General features: G+C 41.0%; 1 protein-coding gene across 1 annotated transcript in view; it reads right to left on the bottom strand.

Annotated features, from left to right (window-relative positions):
• The window catches only part of CRIM1 (cysteine rich transmembrane BMP regulator 1), a 1,166,729-nt gene that overhangs the window by 1,018,166 nt on the left and 123,875 nt on the right, over window positions 1–24,688 (bottom strand). Inside the window, exon 2 of the mRNA XM_077486443.1 lies at window positions 2,384–2,557. Coding sequence (XP_077342569.1) covers window positions 2,384–2,557 — 174 coding nt within the window. The remainder of the gene's footprint in view (window positions 1–2,383; window positions 2,558–24,688) is intronic.

Here is a 24,688-nt window from a genome sequence, read left to right as displayed (position 1 = left end):
CAGTCAGTTACAAAAAAAAAAAAAAACACAACTTAAGTCAGAAGCTACAAATACTAGCAATATGCTCTTCAATCACTTTCTTGATTGTACCACTTATTTAACCAGCTTTTTGTTGCCCTGTCCCAACTTTTAAGAGATGTTTTTACCTTATTTTCATTTGTAAATAACTGTAAAGCCCCACACACACCATCACATTTTCTCCTTCAGATTTACCAAAACCATATAATATGAGGTCAAACCTTAGGAGTGTCAATGTGTATGCAATCAGGCAGGCCCTTCTACTACATGGTTTTGGTAAATCCGAAGACAAAAATCAGCAGAAAATCTGATAGTGCGTATGGGGCTTAATACTTTGTACATTATCACATAGTTATTCATGTTGAAATAAAACACATCAATCATAGAAAAATAAATAAACGGGAAACTTCCATATTTACATTACATTGGGCCGGGTGCTTGGGCTGCGGCATACAGTGCTCCCAAACTGCCCCAAAGAAGCTGCTTGCAGGACTTTTCCTAAGGTCCCGCAAGTGCCACCCCCCAGTGTGAAATGAATGCGAGGAGCCTTACAGGCGCTATTTCTAGCGCTACAACGCCTCCGTATGAAAGGGACCTAATTGTTAATTTCCAGTTATATTTTGTGCATTTAGGAATGCATCCACCTCTTTTTTTTTTAAACAATCTACTAAGCTGGCCTGAGCAACAACACAAAAAAATTTGGGATGCTATGTAAAGTCTACATAAAAACAGAATGCAAGGATTTGCAAATCTCATAAACCTATTTTTTAGTCACAATAGAAAATAGACAATATATTAAATGCTTCAAAACTAGGAGGTGCATCAAATGGAAATTTTGGTCCCGAAACAAAAAATGCAGCATGAACTCGGCTGAAAACCGAAAATGACAGTTTTAAAGTTTTCATTTTTTTTTATATATATATATATATATATATAAAATTGATATTCGATTTTTTAATTAAGATCGTAAATTTAAATGAATATGAATTGGTCACTCATTATCGGCACCTTTTGCGCAAGAAAATCTCAAGTAAAATGTATCCCTTTAAATTCTATGCATGTCTTCACACTGGTCTGTTGCGCTTCTGTTGTAGCGTTTGCTGCATTATTGGTTAGTTAAAAAAAAAAACACACATCAAAAACACACTTTCTCATTGAAATGCATTAAATAAGCAGCAAGATCGCATCAATAACAGCCCCGCGTGTTACGTTTTTGATGCAATTTTAGAGTCACATGACATATGAAAAACACACCACAAGCACAGTAAAATCGTGGTAAAACCTCTGCAAAATTGCACATTTTCAGGCACCATTATCGACACCTTTTTTCTCCTATCAGGAAAATGCCAATAATACCATTTTTGCCTGGCAAGATTTCAGTGCATCTCTATTTAAAACTGTAAAAAAAAAAAAAACACTTTTTAAAATGGTGTGCTCTTTTATTGCATAACTAAAAAGAATAACATGAATAGAAACAAAAACAAAGAAAATAAAAACCAAAAACTTTAAATTATTAGGCTCCATAAACACTGGACGTTTTTACAGCTGCCGTTTTTGGCTTCAGATGTTTTTTTCCACAGTCAAACGCTCCAGCATGTTATCCTATGTGTTCATGCACACAAAGGCTGTTAACTGCTTTTGGCTGTTAAAAAAAAAAAAAAAAAAAAAAAAAAAAAACTATTGGGTTCTGAGTGGAGTTTTTCAGCTGTAAAAACGCTCTAACGTCCAAAAACGCTGATAAATGCTCAAAAACACAGCTCACCAGCGTTTACAGTTTTGACCCCAATGATGAAAAGTTAAAAAAAAAAGTTAAGCACTGTAAAAACGCTAAAACACTATTGCAAAACCGCTGAAAAACTCACTTCAAAGCTACTGGTGTTTTAATAACATTCAGTGTGCATGAGGCCTAATGGTTACAAAAACAAAGACAAATGAAATCATCAGGAAAATATTAGTTATGGGAAGAAGGAAAGGAGGGGGAGTTAAATAGGGCTGGTTAAGGTAAAAAAGTTTTAAAAATGATCACGTTTTATCAGAAGGTCCATACTAACGCAGCAACTCCTGGATATCACTATGACAGGAGATTGCCAGCAAGTGTGTGTGTGTGATGGGGGGGCGTCAGCAGGACGGGGTTTATAGACAAGCAGTGTGCACTTCAATTCATTTTTCTTGCATGTGTGTAGCACTCCCAGTGTCCATGACTGCTTACATTTTACAAACTAGTAGCCCAAAAACCTTGATAAAAAAAGGCTAGATTAACAAATTGTTAAACATCATTACCACAAGCACAAAATAAAATTCCTGGTCACCAACTTGGTATCACTGACCAAAACGTCCTTCAAAATCAGTAATTAGAGAGTCTTACCTTCAATTCTTCTCAGTGCTGTCAGGCAGGAGTCCCGATTTGGGAATTCAAAGGGGCTGTTACAGGTCCGGATAGTGTCACATTCACATTTTCCATTGATAATATTACATCCCGTCACAAAATTTTCATTGCAAGGTTCAAATCCATGTAACTGGTCATCATCCCAATTTTCATCTAAAATATAAACATATTGATAAATTGAATGGTTTATTCAGGTATACCTTTAACTAGTGAAATCATGGGGGTTATTTATGAAAGGCAAATCCACTTTGCACTTCCAAGTGCACTTTCAGTGCAATTTCAAGGGCACTTTGCACTAGTAGTGCAAAGTGGATTTGTCTTTTGTAAATAACCCCCATTGTTTCTAAATATATTTATATTAATACATTTTGAAAACCGAGAAAAAACATACACTCTGTTCACTGCAATTATAATGAAGTGTACCATACATGAATAACGATATACATTTACCTACGCTTCCTACATTATTCTATCATGATAAAGTTGATATAATAAATTGTCTTTGTGAAAACAACACCATATCCTAAATGAGTTTAAGCCAAACTAATGTTCACCTAAACCCCGTAAGAGTTTGAATATTTGTAAGAAAACACTAAGCCTGTGTGAAGACTGCATGAGCAAAAGAACAATAAACTTTCCTAAAATGGTTATTGCTGATATTTTTGAAAAGTCTGTATTGTATGTTTAAAGTATAACTATAGCAAAACTTTTTATTCATATGGGATAGAGTAAGGGAGGGTTATGAAATTTTCTTTTTCACCATCTGTGTGTCATGGTCTAGAGTCAGGCTGAGTGGCTATAGTAGCGGAGCAGATATTAACACAGGCCCCCCTGCTGATGACACGGGTTCACCTAAGGTGCGGGGTCCAAGCACTAACCGGTATTCCCCAGAGCTCCTGATGGTGGAGATGGGCTTTGCTGCGTGTTAGTACCAGCTTTGTGGTCCTCAAGATAGCCCCACCAGGAGGTAAGCAAGCCAGGGTCCAGTAGCAGATATAGTAGGTAGGGATCAAGCAGAAGCGTAGTTAAGAAACAAGGCAAAAGTCAGTAACAAATAGTTTCAGGTTGGGATTCAGCAGAAGTGTAGTCGAGGAACAAGCCAAATGTCGGTAATGAATGGTAGCAAAGATACAGTCAGCAGCAGGAGAGACAGGAGCAAGATATTGGCTGCTGAAGGCACAATATTCTGGCGACCAGGATATGCAGAGCCAGATGACGTCGGTGTGACGAAACGCATAGGGCGTGGCCAGACAGTGTGCACTTCTTACACAGGCGGCAACACGGCCGGCGGGATTTTAAAGTCTGTTATCACAAAAAGCGATTGATCACCGGTTGTTTGTGAGTAGTTCTTTTGGTTTATGAATTAAACTCCTTATTATACATACTACACTATGGATATGCTTCTTCCTTGTTACATATAACGGGGCACGTAACACCAGTGGAGGAACGGGGGTCTCCCAGGACAACAGCAAACTATTGCCAGAGAGCAACACCTTTTGAAGATATTCACGGAGGATTTTCACCGTCCATTTTTCACTATTATTATTCACTTGTTGTTTATGATGTGTCACTTAGCACATTGATTTTTTACAAACGTGGGACTTTCACAGATTGGTATTCCGAATAGGGTTTGATATTGTTTTGATAATTTTTTTAAAATGATCTCTTTATTTTCGTTGATATCTTATGCTCAAATCTCACTTGGGATTTGCACGGTTTTCACTTGGATCTCCATTATTAATATTTTTTTTGCAATTGTATGTTCACTTATCCTTTATTTTTTATAATAAGGCTTGCACTTTTATGGTACTGACACAGGTGCATGTGATTTCTTATTGAATTTTCTAATAACACTAGACACTAACACTTGTTATAAAGGAATTTTTTGGGTTTGTTATTATTTACCAGCATGCTGAAAATGTATACACCAGTCAGTTTATAGCCTCTTTTCACAAATCAGATTTTGATTCATTTTATCATTTAGTATTTAAACTTAAAGGTATAGCACCAAGTCTATTTTTCTCTTCATCACACCATTATTTCCACCCATATAGGGTGGCAAATTAAATAGAGGCCGCTCATACCACAGATATATTAATTAGTTCCGTAGCGCAACCTTCCCCCATCCTTGTTTCTCATCATTCAAGGAATTGTCTACGAAACTGTCCAGCATTCCAGGTGGCTCAACAAGTAGAGTCACTGCCAGACACAGCAGAGGTCCCAGGTTCAAGACTAGGTCTTAAAACTGTCACCATTTGTGTTGCAACATAGCCAAACAGGAAGTGAAAAGAAATCCCTGCAAATTAATGGAGTTTCTTGGGGACCCCCAGGTCACCAGAACTAGTAACCCTTTTGGACGATTTTCCCTTTATTTTTCTGGGGACAACCAAAAATTTTGGATTTTCTTTTACCTTCACTTTCAATGAGAACAGTAAACAGCACAAATGGAGAGGGTGAATCTGCTAACAGGGGCACAGACAGCCATAAAAACTGACAGATGCTCTAATCCCTCTCCATCCAAAACAAAAACAAAATAAATTTGATTTTGCCTTTATTTATACTTTAAGCAAACATATTTAATATACTTAAAGGGCTTGTGTAGATGGTCTATCAAGTGTGCTACTCAAGCTATGCATGTTTGAACACAAAACACAGGATGAGGCTGCATCTAACTTGCTTTGGCTGCAACATGAATGGACCTTACTGAGACCTGCTGAAACCAAAGAAACCTTCAGGTCAAGTGTGACTTCAGAAAGGCCATCCACAACACACATTAAAGTAAATGAAGATTTACAAACCTGCATGCAAAAACAATGCCTACACAAGCCATAATAAACACGAGAACACGTGAAACATTACTTTTGTTAGCTAAGCAAATCACTTAATTGTAGTGCTTGGCAACAAACACATTTTAGGAGTCCACTGGCTGCTCTGGCAACAGAGAAAATACAAAGGTGTTTGTTTTGCAACACAGAAACACTAATAAAATAAAAAGAACATTGTAAACCTGTTCTACACTTGTGTGTGTGTGAAGGGTAGTGTGTTTTTCTTTTACTCAACTCTTCTGAATTCCACTGCAAAAAAAAAAAACTAATATACAGAAACACTAATATACAGGAAAGCTCTTCATCATAGTCACAGCTTTACCGCCACATCAGTAATGTTTTTCTCAGCAGGATGTATTTTTACTAGTTCCTCTGCAAGAGACAGAAGAACCAATGTAACTGCAGCTGGTCAACTAAGAAGAATACTGCTGTGGTAACATTTCTCATACATTTCCCAGCAAAGTGAAATTCGGACAACTACTACAGGTACCTCACCAACAAGAGGTTTCAGGAATCTGGAAATATGTAGATCACCATACTTGGAGAACCGCAAGGCCCCTTTCACACATGTGGATAGTTCAGATCCGCCTGTCAGTTTTTTCAAGCAGATCTGAACGGTCGCTCCATACAGCTCTATGGAGCGTCAGATGTCAGCGGTGACATGTCCACTGACATCTGATCTGCAAAATCCAGACTGATGGATGTCCTATTTTCCATCCGTCTGGCAGATGGGATCGCACCAAAACGGACAGGCGGTCAGTAATCATCTGATCCCCCATAGGGGAGAGCGGACTCTCTGACAGGTCCGTCCCTACACAGAGTGCAGAGACGGACTTGTCATCTGCTGGCTCAGTGGGGATCAACGAAGCGATCCCCGCTGAGTAGTAAAAACTGACAGCCCCATGTGAAAGGGGCCAACGACAGTTAAAGTCATGATTAAAAGCCCTGCAAGCTCTCCCCCATAACGATCATGTTTAACTGTAGCATTTAAATGCCAGTCAGGCCAGTGTAAAGTCAGGTACACACTAAGAAAAACTGAAGAAGAACTCTGTACGAGGCACTTTGATTTTCATATAGAGTGTACACAACTTTCAACATCCGATTCAGACTTTCCAAATGAAAATTTCCGAAGGGACAAAGTCCAGATTTTTTCTAATACGTAAACAGAACAAACGATTTTCCTTTAATGTGTATTTTTTTCGTAGGAGAAAAATCAGATCCAAAACAGCGTCAGTTAAGGAAAAGAAAATGTAGGCATCTATGAATATCTAGCTTTTAACATATTCAGCCCTGTAAGAGCAGCGTTAGCGGTAAAGCGCCACTAGTTTTAGAGGCTCTTTACCACTGTTTTAGCGGCGCTATTGGGCCGCTAGCAGGGCACTTTCAAGCCCCGCTAGCGGCCAAAGAAAGGGTAAAAAGCGCCCATGTAGTGGCGCTGCCCAAGCATTTTGCAGGTGCTTCAGCAGCGGTGCCCATTCACTTCAATGGGCAGGAGCGGTGTATACACCGCTCCCCCACCACCCCAAAGATGCTACTAGCAGGACTTTTTTAAACATCCTGCCAGCGCTGCGCCCCAGTGTGAAAGCACTCGGGCTTTCACATTAGGGTGACAGGGAAGGCGTTTTTCATGCATTTTTTTGCAGGCACTATTTTTAGCCCGTTGGCGCCTGAAAAACACCTCAGTGTTAAAGGGGTCTTAATCTTACAAGGCTGCCTCCCGTGAAAATGTTCATAAGTAGCCTCTCTGGATCAAAGGCCTCACTTTAGATGGTAAGAATGCTAAGGCTATTACTCAAATCTTGGCCATGCTGAAACACCTAGCAGAATTTCAGACAACGCAGAACAGTTTAGATCTCCAAGACAAAACAAAGATGACAACCATACCATTACCCAAAAATGAGAGAGACATACAAAACACAGAAAATATAAAAAAAATGTCCTCAGTCATGTCAGAAAAGTGCCAACATACATTGGAAGGCTGCGTATGGCATGCAGGTAATATTAGCTGACATCTCCAGGCTTAGCAGTCTTGAAGAAAGTAATATACTGTTAGTATATTTATTTTTTTGTTGGCTTATGGTTATTTTTTTTAACCAGCAGAAAACTTGGCACTTTGTTGCACCCACTTCCTAATTCCAAAATGTGCACATCTGTCTGATGCAGAGGTACATGTCTGCACAACACACAAAGATTCTTCAGCTGTCAGAACAATATATGTCTGGCTGCCATTTAGGACTCATTTATACCATCCAAATTTTAGTGCATTTTACAATGCAAGTAGAATGCATATACAAATGAAGCCTCCTTATTCTGTTCATGATTTGTTTCTCCTAACCCAGCATGCTAGGAAAAATGACTGCAAGCTGCATTATATGCATTGTTTTTTTTTTTTTTTTTACAAAGCTCAGCAGCTTAAGCTGAAATTTACACAGAGCAAATGAGTCAGGAAGTAATTCATCCCACTCTCTCCATCCAAGGTTTCAAAGTGTGCCTGAAAATAGATGACTCCAGCAGTGTTTTCCACATTCCACATTGTATGGGACTTAGCACACCAGCTTCATTATATGTGTAAAGCCACTGCGCAGAATTTGAGGCATTTTGTCAGATAGAAGGGCAAGGTTTGTTCTGGGACACGTTTCCATATACAGTAAGCCCACCTAAAATGCTACTATGTCTTGACTTCATCCAGATGAAGGGGTGGCTATCACAATCACCATAAGAGCTGGCTTGTGCAAAAAGGGGTCTCTGTTTTTACAGGTGAGTGGTATGGCTCTTTACAATACATATGGGCCCAATTAAAAAAAGATGAGTGTACAAAATAGTACACTTATTATTTAATGGCTTCTCTGTGACACTTTTAGTAGTATAAGTCTACAACTACTAATTATCTTTTGGCAATAGTAAAATATATAGTGAGGTTATCTCAAATGCATTGCCTCCATAGAACATTCACTCTTAGGGGAAAAAAATGAAATAACACACTAACCCCACTGCTACATTTGTAGTACTTGTTACAAGCAAAGCAAGATACAAGCTAGCAGAAGAAAGTTTCTAGGTAAAAACTTCTTTCTTACCCAAAGTTAAACATTTTTAAAACCGCAAGAAAAATGCTATAAAAATTGGGAAAAGAAGATGAGAAAGAAAAGCCAAGAAATTAATTTAAGAAAAATGCAAAGTCATGTTATTTGAAAGTGCCACCTGCTTGACTAGACATGGATTCATGTAATTGCAGCACAGAGCCAGATATTTAATTGTGGCATTAAAATGTATATGCAGCCAGTGACAATACCGGCGCATGGGCTCTGAAGAAACGGCCACCTGGGCCGTTCCTTCAGAGTCCTGTGCCGTAAACAGTGCCTCCCGTGCGTATGTGTGGGAGTGACATCATCGTGGCTCCGGTCATTCACACAGCCGGAGTCTCCAAACCCGGAAGGAAGACAGGTGAACATGGAAGCCATGTCAGTGGTGACAGCTCGCTGATGGAAGGGCTTAGTTCGAAGTCTATTTGCCTTTAGTAAATAAAACCAACTTGTCTGCCTTTAGATTTATATTGTAATTATAATATTGTGAATAATTATGTGAAACATTTAGGTATACTTCAAATACTAGGCAAACTTTAGATCTTCATTCAAATAATGCCTACAATATAGATACAGGTAATATACATGAGTAAAAACACAAGGAAATGTGCCTTTACAATCATTTGTTAAAAATACTAAAGGGTGCAATGGTTTACTATTGAAAAACATTACACCCTTGGCTGTGAACAAGGCTTATCACCTGTGAAGGCTTAATGTTATGGAGTTGCTGGCTGCTGCTTTTACCCTTGGCCCTGAACCTGGTATTGCACTTTAAGCAGATCTAACTTCTTATATCCCTTCAGATGCACAATTTTGGACAGATGTCCTCACATTCTTATCAAGCCCACTATAGTATGATGCAGAACATATAGCTGACACAATGACTGCAAGCTGCCCATGCCCTGCAGATGCAAAGCAACTGCAAATTATAATAGGTTCACCATCTTACTCCACAGTTGAAATAAGGATCTTCTGCTGTATTTGGTTTGCACAGTAATTACTGTAACTATGGTCAAACAATTGTCTCCGAGTCATCAGTCCACAGCACTTTGTTCCAGAAAACTCGTCTTAGTCTATATGTTCAATGGGAAACTATAGTTTTGATCGAATGTTCTTTTTGTACAGCACGTTTTCCTTGCATACTTCCCATGCGGTTAAATTAGTGCAATTTCTGATTGTAGATGTATGCGCTTTGACATCCGTTGGTGTATTTAAAAAAATGTGTTGTGCGAATGCCTCAGCATAGGTACAACTGTCACAAATAATCCCCATAATGTGTTTAATATGTTTATTTCCTAGGATTTTCAGCTGCATCTAAGAGCAATAATATTTTCTTGAAATACATTGAGAAAAAAAAAACAACTGCATTGTGGCCATTAGATGGAGCTGACTATCATACGAAATATACATAATAGACATTTTACAAGGACTATTCGCAATGAATGTGGAAATGCCAAGCCATTCGTATGATTTTTTTTTTTTTTTTATATATATATATATAAATAGGCCCCCAACTGTTGTAAGAGTTACTTGTAAATCCTACAATGAAATTTGGGGGGGGGGGGGCAACTTCTTGGAGACCTCTTAACAGTGAGCTTTTGGTTTAAGTTTGCCGAGTCGATCAGTGATCAGTCCAAAACAAATTAGGGCTCATTTGAAACCTACACCACTTGTAGACTATTGTCCTTACAGTCAAATGATTGAACTCAAACAATTTGATGACCATTTCAAATCCCTTTTCGGATGGATATCACACAGTTTAAATATGATAGGGAGTATGCAAGTGAAACCTAAGAAGGCGATAATCACTGGCAACTGGTCCTGAACATCCAGTTCTAATTCTCATGGGTTTGAATTGGGGGTAAATCTAGGAGCGTACTTGCATCCATGTGACAAATCTGCATGTCAATTTGTGATTTGCTCAAGTATGGAATCTTTATACCACATTTAAGCCTAATACACACGATTAGAAAATTGCACAACAAAAATATTGCTAAGAGCCGGTTCACACAGGGGCAACACGACTCTTAACACAACTTTTGGAGGCAACTTGGACACAACTTAAACACGACTTAGGGCGACTTACAACATGACTTTAAGTCGCCCCAGGCCAGGCGACTTTTGCCGTAGCCAATCAGAGAATGAGCTCTCAAGGGGGAACTCCATGCCAAATTAAAAAACAAAACAAAAAAAAACGTGTGGGTTCCCCCTCCGAGAGCATACCAGGCCTAGTATGGATTTTAAGGGGAACACCCTACGCCGAAAAAACGGCGTGGGGGTCCCCCCAGATCCATACCAGACCCTTATTCGAGCACGCTACCCGCCCAGCCAAGAAAGGGGGTGGGGGACGAGCGAGCGCCCCCCCCCCCCCCCTCCTGAGCCGTACCAGGCCGTGTGCCCTCAACATGGGGGGTGCCTTGGGGAAGGAGGGCCGTGCGCCCCCCCACCCCAAAGCACCTTGTCCCCATGTTGATGAGGACAAAGGCCTCTTCCCGACAACCCTGGCCGTTGGTTGCCGGGGTCTGTGGACGGGCTTATTGGAATTCTTGAGCCCCCTTTAATAAGGGGGCCCCCGGATCCCGGCCCCCCACCCTATGTGAATGAGTATGGGGTACAATGTACCCCTACCCATTCACCTGTGTAAAAAAAACACAACACACAAGGGTTAAAATAGTTTATTGCACAGCTCCGGGGGTCTTCTCGCCAGACTCCTCCGCTATCTTCTGCTCTTCTTCCGACTTTGGGGGTCTTCTCCCCCTCTTCGGGGGTCTTGTCCCCCTCTTCGGTTCTTCTTGCCGGCCACAGCGCCTTCTTCTAGCTCTTTTACAAGCGGTGGCCTGGTCTTCTGTCGCCGCTGCCACTGTCTTCTGTTCTTCTCTTCTTCTTTTCTTCAGATGTTGCCCCGTTGCGGTCTCCGGTCACAATGACAGGACGCGCGGCGACATATAGGGACATCACCGGATGATGTCCCCGCCCATTATGATGTCACAGTCCCAGAGGATGCTGAAGAAGAAAAGCCGGGCTAAGAAGAAGCCAGGCTCCTCTGCTGGTAAAAGAGCTAGCAAGAGAGCAGAAGATAGCGGAGGAGTCCAGCAAGAAGACCCCGGAAGACGGAAGAAGACCCCCGGACCTGTGCAATAAACTACTGCTCCCCCCATGTTGAGGGCACGCGGCCTGGTACGACTCAGGAGGGGGGGGCGCTCAGCCGCCCCCACCCCCTTTCCTGGCCGGCTGGGAAGCGTGCTCGGATAAGGGTCTGGTATGGATCTGGGGGGACCCCCACACCATTTTTTCGGCGTAGGGGATTCCCCTAAAATCCATACCAGACCTAAGGGCCTGGTATGCTCTCGGAGGGGGAACCCATGCCAATTTTTTAATAAATTTGGCGTGGAGTTCCCTTTTGAGAGCTGATAATTTTGTGAGTCGCCTCCGTAAAGACGGAGATCCGACTTGGAGGCGACCTCCATTGAAATCAATGGGTACTAGTCGTCTACAAGTCGGATAGAAGTAGTACCAGGAACCTTTTCTGACTTAAGGCGACTAGGGGCGACCTGAAGTTGGATCTGAGTCGCCCCTGTGTGAACCGGCTCTAAGGGATCGTATGATGATCTGATCGTTGGTACACGGCTTGCGAGAGCTGGTCAGGACAAGCCTTGCAAAATTATCGGATGAGACAAGAGTATATGTATTTTTGTTTAATCAGTACAGTTTGTAAAATATTATAAAAATACAATACATCACTTCCGAATTGTTATTCTGCCGTACGAGAATTTTTGTGTCTTTAGTAACCTCTTCATTTTCCATATGAAGACTAGCATACAAAAAACAAAAAAAAAACAAAAAAAAGGGCGTTCATTATTTAATAATCTTATCATGTGTACCAGGCTTTATATGTAGACACTTTGAATGAAGATATAACATTTGCCTTGTTAAAATGCTGAAAAAAAGTCAGCAGTTTCCACAGGTTGCACTTACTTTTTCACATGCCTGTACATTGCCAGTGTATAACATAGTCACAATCTATTCACTGAATGTAAAGACATTCCACACACAAAAGTTTTTTCTCCACGTATAAGTGGAGTAGGCAATACCCGCTTAGTGTCTGTATGTATATTATATATACACACACACACGTGCGTATTTTATACACACACACACACACACACACACACACACACACACACACACACACACACACACACACACAGAGTCTAGTAGCAAATGTCTTCACTAGAGATTTGTTTATTTCAGCTCAAAGAACAGTCTCTTAAAACCGGCCAAAAAAATGATTTTATTACATTAGTGAGTCTCCTAAATGCTGCTGTTCAGTTGCGTGACAGGCTTGTATAAATGCTTAGCACCTTGATAACCACTACCCAGAGCTTACATTCCAAATGAAGATCTCCGTGTCAAATTCCTGTCTTTCCACATGACTGGAATGTAAAAAAAAAAAAAATTCTACCTAACCAGTACTGGCGCTGGGCCAAGCTCTCTTCCTAAATCAATGCAAGAGGCCCAGCCCAGCGGGCTTCTGCTTTCTCCATCAAACCCATGTCAATCTCCAGACTTCCCTCCCCACATGGCAATCCCCTACCTATCTTTTACTGTATTGTGTACAGTGTGAGTCAGACAGATGAGAGAATCTTGCCTCTAGTCCTCAACCTTGAGAGAACTCCAAAGTTAATTATTAATGGTACAGCCTTTTTTTTTTTTCAGCAGCGTCTTCATAAGTATTAAGAGCTACAACAAAGGATTATTTAAATGTAAGAGATGTAAATAAATGAGCTAACTAGGAATAGGATTCGGCAGATAAACTATACAGCAATATGCCTTGTGTATTTTTTTTTTTTTTTTTTTTAATGGATTCTTTATTTATAAGAAAATAGCAAGGACAACACAGTACACTTCTTCGCATATAGGCTCTAGGCAAAAACTAGTAGTACGCTTTGTATAATATTCACACCGTGTAACATCTTACCAAGTATACAATAAGTCTCTAAAACATAGCTAGTCTAGGAGAGTCATATGAAGACTTTAGCTATTTCTAATGTAGCCATTGTATGCAGAAGTTGCATTTATTTGATCATCCTGCCTTTTTTTAGGTATGCCCAATGTTTAATTAGTATACCTCTGACAAATGTGCAGCCCATAGAATGATGAGACTGGTCTCCCTGAACTGACTTCACAATACATTCATAGGTTGCGTGATGAAGTCCTGCAGAAGGCTTTCATTAAAGAGGAAGTAAACCCTGATGAGTTTACTTCCTCTTTTTTTCCCTGCAAAGGTAAAGCATAATGGACTACTATGCATCGCATAGTAGGCCCATTATGTGTCACTTACCTGACACAGGAGCCAGCGAAGTCGCGCTGCCCCCTGTAGTCCGCCGCATGCATCTTGCTTGTGGAGTCTTGCAGCTCCGCCGCTGTCATTCGGCGAAGCCGCGATGACGTCACTCCCGCGCATGCGCACGGGAGTCGACAAATGCGGCAGCTCCATTTTTGGAACTGCCGCGTTCAGTGCGCCTGCGCGCCGCTGTCTACGGCGCATGCGCCGTAGACAGCGGTGCCCGTTTTCGGGCAAATATCTCCTAAACCATATAGGTTTAGGAGATATTGCTTGGACCTACAGGTAAGCCTTAATCTAGGCTTACCTGTAGGTCAAAGTGGTTTGTAAGGGTTTACAACCACTTTAAGGCACCATTGTTTCCCTCAGGCAGGGCGGGTATCGGAGAGAGATCGAGTTCTAACAAAATCAGGGAAGGGTCTAGGTCAGTCCTCTCCAACCTTTCAGACCTCATGGACCACTAAAAATGCACAATTTTGAATCCGTGGACCCCCAACTTGAATTTTACATGTCTTATACACAAAAAGGACCCGCATCACACTGCTGTCCTACACAGACTAATCATTGGATCTCCCCTCCTTACCCAGCCATGTGCTCGAGCTCCATGCTCCCTCATATAGGCTGATCAGCGCTGCCACCTGAACTCCCCTCCTTCACCTCCGGCTCCCTGCTTTACTCTACTCCAGGAGCTGGAACTACAGAGGTGTCGTCAGGTAGCAACGCACTGAGAACACCACTGAAACCAGCATTGGGCAGTACACATCCATCACAATGTTGAATTGCGGCAGAACCCCATGGGGACCACCAAAGTATTCTTGTAGACCATCAGTGGTCCACAGACCACTGGTTGACTACTGCTGATCTAGGTTATATTGGTGGCGATTGTTGAGGTTACATGCCTTTGGCGCACTTTCAAAAAACACACATAGAAGTCAATGGGAGCACACGTAAAACTGTGTATAAAACAGATGCAATTGCACTTCACCCAGACCGCAGCACACAGGTGTGAACCCAGCCTTAGGGACAAAACTTCGCCTGCAAGTTACAGCCACTAGACATCACTTAGTCTAAGAAATTAGTGGGGAGAATAGGATTCATATAGAAAATTGGGCCACATTCATTTCTACAAAATTTGTAAGTCAGCAAAAACATTTAGATTTAAATCTGATGCCAATGCTGCAGAAAAGGACCACAGCTTTTAAAAAGCCACAGACCAGACTGAACACCACCAAACTAGAACACAGTTCAGCTCAACACAAAGTAGGCCATCATAAATCATATTAAAATATTCAAGCATCTGTATAGTCTGGTAACAAGCCCCATTGCAAATAGTTTCATAGTTCGTAAGGTTGAATAAAAGACACCAGTCCATCCAGAGTGAGTGTCTACAATTGTCCCTATCCCTCTACATTGTACACTCACATGGGTCCCTACCGTCAAGGAGGCAACAATCCTAGGTCTCCAATCATATACTAGGGCCAATTTTGGACAGAAGCCAATTAACCTACCTGTATGTCTTTGGATTGTGGGAGGAAACCCACGCAGGCAAAGGGAGAACATGCAAACTCCAGGCAGGTAGTGTCGTGGTTGGGATTCGAACCAGCGACCCTTCTTACTGCTAGGCGAGAGTGCTAACCACTAAACCACTGTGCCGCACTAAATGGCTATCATAAACAGTACTTAGCAGAGGCTGAAAAGCTAGAGACTTAACACAACTCTATCATAAATAGTTTGGAGGAATACACATCTGACAGATCGGGGTTATGGACCTATGTTAACATACAGATGAGTTACATTGAGTTAATTTTCATAGATGGAAATGCCTCGTGTAGGACCTGGCTTGTACTATCGTCAGACTGTTTTTCTAAATTAAAGCACTCTTCTCTCACTGTAATCATTTACGATGCAAGCTGCCAGTTTACACTCTCCCCTTGCGCTAAATAGTAGGCTACAGGTCCAGACTCTGTGTAAACTTGACAGGAGAAATGAAGAGACAGCATAGTGACGTTCTCTCTGGCAGCTTAGGAGGAGAGGAGACCTCCGTGTGCACTTACTGCCACACTCTCCTTGAAAGGAGGAGAGTTTTTTCCCCGTCACTGCCCCTAGCCTAGCAGGTCCTGTAATACAATCAATTAACATCCAGCGCAATTCTGATGCTGGGTCTGTACGAAATGTACTGCAACAGGCTTATCACAATGTTTGTGGTGTTCTAAATGGTGGTCCGCAAGTGCATCTCAAAAGTTTAAAGGATCCACTGTTTGTCCGCATACACGAGATCATCACCATGACATTTAGACTTCTAAGCCAGATTTGAATCTGGTGGCTGTGAAAAAAATTCTTGGAACCCATAAGTACTTTAATGTTTCTAAGCAAGTCATGTGAAAAAAAAGTTACCACATGGAAATTGTTGACTATTTCAGCATATCTGAACATTCAATGTAAATAAACCGTACCAGCAATTAAAATGCGATATACTTGAATAAAAAGAAGAAAAAAACGTTTCCTTTTCAGTAACTTATTTACAAAGAATATCAATAGTGTGCTATGGAAAAAGTAAGTATACTCTTGCTACACTTCCAGCAGAGGTAGTAAGTCAACAGTAAGTGGATTCAAAACATGCTTAGGCCAAACATAGATCTATACTCAGATAAAGTTAAAAAAATTAAATAAAAAAAATTAGGTCAACTCAAAGGACCACTTAGTTTTTTTTAGTTTTTTTTTATTGTGACTCATCTACATTTGGTCCCATAAGCTGGTATTACCCCCATCAACAAACTATTTCTTGAAGGCCTTTGGCATAAGTTCCTATGAGTCTCTGGCATCGACACTGTGGCATGTGTGACCACTCCAACACGCAGAATTCCCTGCAGTTGTGAGATGATTGTAAGTTTCCATGCATTAAACACCTTTTTCAACCCCCCCCCCCCCACAACATTTTAATGGGGCTCATATCAGGGCTTTGACTAAGCCAGTCAATAAGCATCTTCTTTTCGAGCAATTCCCTTGTGCATTCGCCAGTGTGCTTTGGATCATTATTGTGTTGAAAGATCCATTCCTGACACAACTTCAGCTTTTGTACAGATAGCCTCGGGATGCCAAATTCATAACTGCAAACTGCCCAGGACACAAAGCAGCCCCCAAATATAACAATACCCCCACCACATTTGGGAATTCTGAAATGCTCTCTTTGGTTTGCGCTTAACATGTCTACTGTTACCAAAACAACTACCGTATATCTCTGATTGATCAGTTTTTATTATGTTGTTCCAGAAGACCTGGTCTTTGCCTATATGCTTAATGGCAAACTAATCTTGCTCTAATGTTCTTTGCCCAAACTTTAGTTATCAATAAAGATCTGCATTCTGCTAAAATGAAGTGTCTGGCTTCAATTCAATCATTGGTTTAAATGAACATGTCATGTTTTTGACCAGGCAGGTCCCTTTGTTATCCAGACCTCCATGAGCTGTGGTTTCACCTCAGAGCCAATCTCCACCTACCTTCCATCCTTTTTGTCTAGGGTGTGTGCCTTTGTATGTTTTTATAAGGGCTTTTCTTTGGACAGAGTGATGCCATGTTAGTAAAAATGAGCACTTAAGCAGGGGGAGTTAAAGCTTTAGTAACAAGGTGAACCAGTTTTAGAAAGGTGGCCAGAGAAGGGTTTTTAGCTAATAAAAGTCAGTGAAAACAACAACTTTGAAATGGCTGACAAATCTGTTTTAAACCACCGCCAGACAAAATACTCACACTATACCTTGTAAAACACTTACTTAAGGCTCAAATTGCTCCGCTGGTAAAGAAAATAAATAAAAATCAGTGTTTTACACAATGTAAGTGTGCAGGCTGTCATATGCTTGATCCCAAAAGCAATGAAGCGTGAGGGGATCAGAGACACTGCACATCACTAGCTCAACAGAATGAGAGAAATGTGAACAGCCTCAGCCTTGAACGCCACACCCCTCTGATGCATTTTGCCCCGCTCACCAGGGCTTATTCTTAGAAGTATGACAGAGTGAAATGCATCAGGACACAACACTTTGTAAGGGACAGAGTAGGAGAGGAAGCCCGTCAAAGCAATTTGTGTCAACATTGCAGAGATGTACTTGTATACTTCCTATAGGAATATGAATAGAAAATCCTTTCATTGGGGACAGGGACTGCAAAAAACAAAACAAAACAAAAAACATCCATTATCAGTAGAATGGATAAAGTTTCAGATGTCTATCAGAGTATTATCATTGATATGTACTGATGCCGCAATAAACCCAAGAGCAGATGAAAAATAGGGATCAGAATTTTGCTTTCTACAAGCAGCTCCTTGTCAATCAGGGTATCACAAAGAATGCCTGGAATAGGGTGGAGAATACTGGAAGGTTGAGAACTTTGTGGTGTCCTCATGCTTCCAACTTTCTACAGATAACACAGCTCAAAAAAAACATCTATTTTCTTGGTGCCTGGCTTTTTAGACCTGTTCTTGGGGTTATTTGGGGTCTAATTCCAAAAACTGCATTGGCTAAACTGCATCAACCTTAGTTTCCTAGATATTATCAAATTTATATCATTTTTTTAGTCAGTTTTTTTTTTTAAAAGATCTCGCTGATCAACTTGTACTTCTATGACCTAGTTTGTGTTTTTGCATTCAGGTTAGTAGATATGTTTGAGAGTGTTTATGTACTTCCATTTTACACCTGAAACCTTGGATTCCAAAGTATAAGTTATTAACTGTATTATAATAATGATTGTATAGGTGGTATGTGTATATTGGCACTCATATCACTTCCACATTATAGATCGAGCACTGTAAAGGTTATGGCTAGTACGTGTATAATAGAATATCCTGATTTTTGACAGATGAGTGAAGGCATTTTTTGCTGTATCTCAAAAACTTGAGCTTAAAGAGAAAAAAAAAACTGCCATTTTTGGAAACATTTGAGACACTAAAATGTGTGTTGACCTGTATAATTACTATAGGCGAGCTTTACTAAAACTGGCGCACACAGAGTCTGATATAGCTGTGAATAGTAACCAAACTGCTACTAACTTCACCAGACAACAAACTAGAAGCTGGTTACTATGCACTGCTGCACCATTTTAGTAAATCTTCCCCTATGTGTTTCTGTAACAGCAACATCCCTCAATTTTACTCATGCTGTTACATGGATAGTGAAGTGAAAGGTATTACAGGCAGTAAAATCTAGACAGAGCTATTTCCTACATTTACAAAAATAAAAGTGTTCCTCTGTGTGTAGCTCATTTAGGCATAACAACATTCTTGCATCTCCACTATCCTAACAATTCTATTTTGTATTCTCAATTTGCTGCTATACTCTAACTTGATATACAGATTGAAGTATAATCACGAATCAAAATTAATACACACCATACAAAAAAAAAAATGCATTTAAAAAGTGTGTGTTAAAACAATTACAAATACATTGTGGTTTAAAAATATCAATTCATTTTTATTTATTTTTAGGATAAAAATGTGTGATAACTTGCTTCTGTCAAAGGCAAATACCGAATGAAGCTAACATACATAAAAATACATAATTTACTGCAGAAATAAAAACCATTTCACATACATTTATCAAAAAGCATATGGTATGGTTCATGTTATTTACTAATAAACACTCACTTAACACAAACTAATGATTTCATTAGGAAAAATAAAAAAAATACAAAAAAGCATATCTCTTAGATTTTAAAATAAAAAAAAAATCTTTAAACATGGACCAATACATAATGAGTCGGAAGTTATACTGCATATTCGTTCATGTTTTAAGATATTTTTCTTAGTCACTGGGAAGGGGTGCGCTGCATAGTTGTACTCATATATTAAGGGTCTATTTCGATACATACTGTTGTAGTTGTACTCATTTATACTGTAGGTAAATTTTTGAAATGCGTACAAATATACTTTTTTAGTATCAGTTTAGGCCAATATGTATTCTACATATTTTTGGTAAAAAAAAGAAAAAAAAACGCAATAAGCGCGTATTAATTGGTTTGCGCAAAAGTTATCGTGTCTACAAACTATGGGATAGATTTATGAACTTTTATTTTTTTATTGTTTTTACTGGTAATGGCAGCAATCTGCGATTTTTAGCAGGACTGCGACATTTTCAGCAGACAAATCTGACCCCAAATGACACTTTTTGGGGACCCGTGACATTACTACATTGATCAATGCTATAAAAATGCACTGATCAATGTATAAATAACACTGGCAGAGAAGGAGTTAACACTAGGGGACCATTAAGGGGTTAAATGTGTTCCCCCCCCAGCGTGTTCTGACTGTAGGGGGGATAGGCTGCCTGGAACTTGACAGATAGCGGTTCCTGATCACTGGGAACAGCAGATCTCCGAGATGTCCCCTGTCAGAACGGGGATCCGCCTTGTTTACAATGGCAGATCCCCATTCGGCCTCTGTATACAGTGACCATGGACGGCATGCCAATCTTACATGCACAATCTCACATGCATGGACTGAAGTACAGGTACGTTGGTTCGCAGAGGAGAGCCGACCTTCTGCAGTAAATGTACGTGAGCTGGTCAGCAAGTGGTGAATCTAAGTTCTCCAGCAAAGACCAGTTTTAAAGGGGATTTGATAGGACCAGCGAGTGCCCTTATGGCATGTTACCTCTCTAACTTATGCTTCCCGTATTATTAAACTTGCCGATTATTATATTCAAGCACCCACAAACACCCATGGCTGCTTCAATACTGAGCAATGACTGCTTCTGATAGGATACAGTCATTGTTGGGCCAATCATGTCCCGGCAAAATGTGTCTGTATATGGCCAGCTTTAGTGCAAACATCCATAGTAACTAATAGCATACTCCTGTATTTATTATTTGACTTTTAATATTTGTAAAAATATAACCCATGATAAGAGAGGCCTGAAATCTGACAACTTGTGCGAAACCGGAATTTGGCTATAAACGCTTTGTGGGGGATGATGAAGGGAAGACACCAGGGCTGAAACAACTAAATCGGCATAATCAATTATGAAAACAGTTAACTATTTTCAGAATTGATTAGTTGGTCAGACGATTAGTTGTGCTGCATACAGAATGCATTATTTTTTTACATATCAGAAAATACAGTTCAGCCAGACATATAGCTTAGTACACCGTCCATACATGTCAGTATACACAGTGCAACACATACAGCTCAGTACACCATCCATACATGTCAGTATACACAGTGCAACACATACAGCTCAGTACACTGTCCATACATGTCAGTATACACAGTGCAACACATACAGCTCAGTACACCGTCCATACATGTCAGTATACACAGTGCAACACATACAGCTCAGTACACCGTCCATACATGTCAGTATACACAGTGCAACACATACAGCTCAGTACACCGTCCATACATGTCAGTATACACAGTGCAACACATACAGCTCAGTACACCATCCATACATGTCAGTATACACAGTGCAACACATACAGCTCAGTACACCGTCCATACATGTCAGTATACACAGTGCAACACATACAGCTCAGTACACCGTCCATACATGTCAGTATACACAGTGCAACACATACAGCTCAGTACACCGTCCATACATGTCAGTATACACAGTGCAACACATACAGCTCAGTACACCGTCCATACATGTCAGTATACACAGTGCAACACATACAGCTCAGTACACCATCCATACATGTCAGTATACACAGTGCAACACATACAGCTCAGTACACCGTCCATACATGTCAGTATACACAGTGCAACACATACAGCTCAGTACACCGTCCATACATGTCAGTATACACAGTGCAACACATACAGCTCAGTAAGTGCCTGAGAACATGTGAATGTGAGAGGAGTTCTCTATTCTGCATCTTCGAATTTTCAGTTTGAATTGTCACTGTGGTCACAAACGAAAGTCAATTCGACCCAACTCATAATTAGAGAATTGAATTATGTTTTTAAAATGAAAATCTTCTAAGGAAAACTTGTTTGTGTATGGCCAGCATAGGTGACAGCAGGCACCGGCTGCATCAAGCTACCTGTCTATGACAAGGGAGTCTGCCATGCATATTATATTATATTGTATTACAGTCCTGTCTGAAAATATGCAAAACAGCATTTTAGGTCTTTTTCATTTTTTTTTTTCTTTAAATAAAAATGTTGATCTCGGTGTCTGAGGATTTGTACCAGATTCACCCTCTAAGGCTGAGTTCACATTGGCATTAAGAGCAGGCATTTGAGAGGTGTTAAAAAGACCCCTCAAACATCTATGCACAAGATACAATAGACAGCACATAACGCTGTTCATAGCGTCGCATCCAGGGCAGGACTTAGGGTGGTGGGGGCCCCTGGGCTTGAGCCACTTTTGGGCCCTACATTCTATACATTACCGTATTTATCGGCCTATAACACACACCGGCGTATAACACGCACCCCAAGTTTAGGAGCTAATTTTAAAGGAAAAAAACTTTTAGGAGGGAAGTTAAAGGAAAAAACTTTTAACATTTAAATGCCCATCAATGCAGCCTTATCAGTGTCCACCTGCAGCCTTGCCCATCCATCTGCAGCCTTGTCCAGTGTCATTTGCAGCCTTGCCCCAGTGTCATGTGCAGCCTTGTCATTGCAGTCTTGAAGTTTAAAAATGGTCTGCCAAGATACAGAGTCCTGTGTATCTCGACGGCTCTCGGGTCCTCTCGGCGGTGTAACAATATATTCAGTGACTCGTCCCAGTTTGCTACGGAAGTGACGTTCCGTCACCGCCATCTTGCTACACCCCACATTCTTCCACAGTAAGGATACACTTTGAAGGGGTAAAGCGGACATCTTGTTACACCCACCGGAGTTTTGCATTTTGCACGTATTTATAACAGTAAAGTCAGTTTATATAGTGAAATAATACTGACTACTTAGATCTTACATTTTAAAAGCAGCGGCAACCCTGCTCATCTCACAGGTTTGCTAATCTGACAGAAGTTTGCTGCTTTTAAAATTCAACATCTAAGTAGTCAGACGGAGTTGTAAGTACTATATTTCACTATATTCCAACTTTAATGTTATAAATATGTCTAAAATGCAAAACTCTGCTGGGTGTAACAACATGTCCGTTTTACCCCTTCTTAGTGTATCCTTACTGTGGACGAGTGTGGGGTATAGCAAGATGGCGGTGACGGAATGTCACTTCCGTAGCAAACTGCGACGGGTCACATAATATGTCCTTACAGCGGCTCTCGGGTCCCGAGCGGAACTGAGAGTAGTCGAGTGTACTCGGCTTGGCTCACAGTCACACCCAGTCCCTGTGTTATGTCCATCATAGGGTGGGACGGGGCGTGACTGTGAGCGGAGCGGAGCAGAGTACACCCGGCTATGTATCTCGGTGGGGCCCATGGGGCCCCCTATTGGAAGGGGCCCATGGGCTTGAGCCCAGTCAAGCCCAATGGTAAGTCCTGCCCTGGTCGCATCACTTCAAAATTGAAGCCTCATGTCAAGTCCGGATGCGTTTGAAGCCTTTCAACGCCTCCCATTTAAGTCTATGGTAGCGCATCACAAATGCTCTGGCAGGCAGTGGTTGTGGGGCATTAAGATTTGTTCACTTACTGTAATGGAATAGGCATTTGTGGAGCAGTTTTAACACTCGTCAAACGCTTCAAAACTTCCCATAGGGCATTTGGGGAGCATTTTTAAATCCTCATTAATGCTTGTAAAACGCCTGTCTAATGCCCATACTAAAGCTCATTGATGGCTGACTCCCATACTAGCGCCATGCAAACACTATAGGAGCACTTTTTAAGCATTAGAAACATGATCCCTCAACCCCTCCTGCAGTAGCCCTGGACACCCGCCGAGAGTCACATGACTGAAGATCGCACTAAATGGGTATTTACAATGCTCATCTTTATTTAAAAAAATAAAAATAAAATAAAAACACCACCATAGTGTGCTATGCCTGCCTACAATACTGGAATAATGGAAGTGATCATTTCAATTTTATTTCACAAATAGCGGCAGGGGGGTGGAGACGGAGACACACGGCAAGGAAGCTGACAGGCAGGAAGGAGGGGGTGGGGGGAGGGGGGTGAGAGGAGAGCTAAGAGCAGGGCTGCATATGATGGGGGGACGCAAACTGACCATGGTGGTCAGTACAGAGAGGGGGATACAAGAAGTGGCAGGTTCAGGTAGGTTTTTTACCGTTTAGAGAGGGACAGATTACGCAGCACTAGCACTGTTTAATCTGATTTAAAGAGGAGGGCCAGTTTAAAAAAAAAAAAAAAAAGTCAGCAGCTGCAAACACTGCAGCTGCTGACTTAATAAAATCACTTACCTGTCCAGGGCGCCCGCGATGTCGGCCGCCCAAGGCCGAGCCGTCCCTCGGCTCTCGGGTCACGGCGCCGCCATTCCCTGTAAGGGAAACAGGCAGCGGAGCCTTACGGCTTCACTGCCCGTTTCCTACTGCGCATGCGCGAGTCCCGGAACTACTGCGCATGCGCGAGTCCCGCAGCGCTTTCTGAATGGGATGCGCTGTGTTCTGGAACACACAGTTCCCAGAACAGCGCGACCCATTACCCAGAAGACGCCGCGACGAAGACAGAAGACAGAAGATCTCCGCGGAGGAGGAAGAGGAAGATTAGGATAAAGTGCCTAGCAACAGGCATTTCTGGTAAGTAAAAAAAAATAATTTTTCTCATTTTATTTTTTTTAGATTTTTTTGTCATTTTTAACATTTTTTGGTTTTCAGGGTGGCCCTCCACTTTAAGGCACCGGATCTGTATTTCTTTTTTTTGGGGTTAACACTTTGTTGTTTTTTTTTAAACTTTACATATTAGCCAAATTATACACCAAACTTTTATTGGAGGTTTTTATCAGATTAATCGAAACAATAAATCGGCCAACTAATCGATTATGAAAATAATCGTTAGTTTCAGCCCTAGAAAAAAAAACTCGCCTGAAAACCTAGCTACCGGTAAGCCAGCCAAACTGCTTCAATAAATGACATTCAGCAAGATATAAGGTGCACTGCTCACATGAGAGTTTGCACTACACACAGAGCAG

This window comes from Lithobates pipiens, unplaced genomic scaffold (assembly GCF_037356315.1).
Source record: "Lithobates pipiens isolate NorthernLeopardFrog02 unplaced genomic scaffold, aLitPip1_a1.2 Scaffold_18, whole genome shotgun sequence".
In the NCBI taxonomy this organism is placed as follows: domain Eukaryota; kingdom Metazoa; phylum Chordata; class Amphibia; order Anura; family Ranidae; genus Lithobates; species Lithobates pipiens.
Note: the sequence above shows the minus strand (reverse complement) of the source record. Positions and strands in the feature narration are given on the sequence as shown.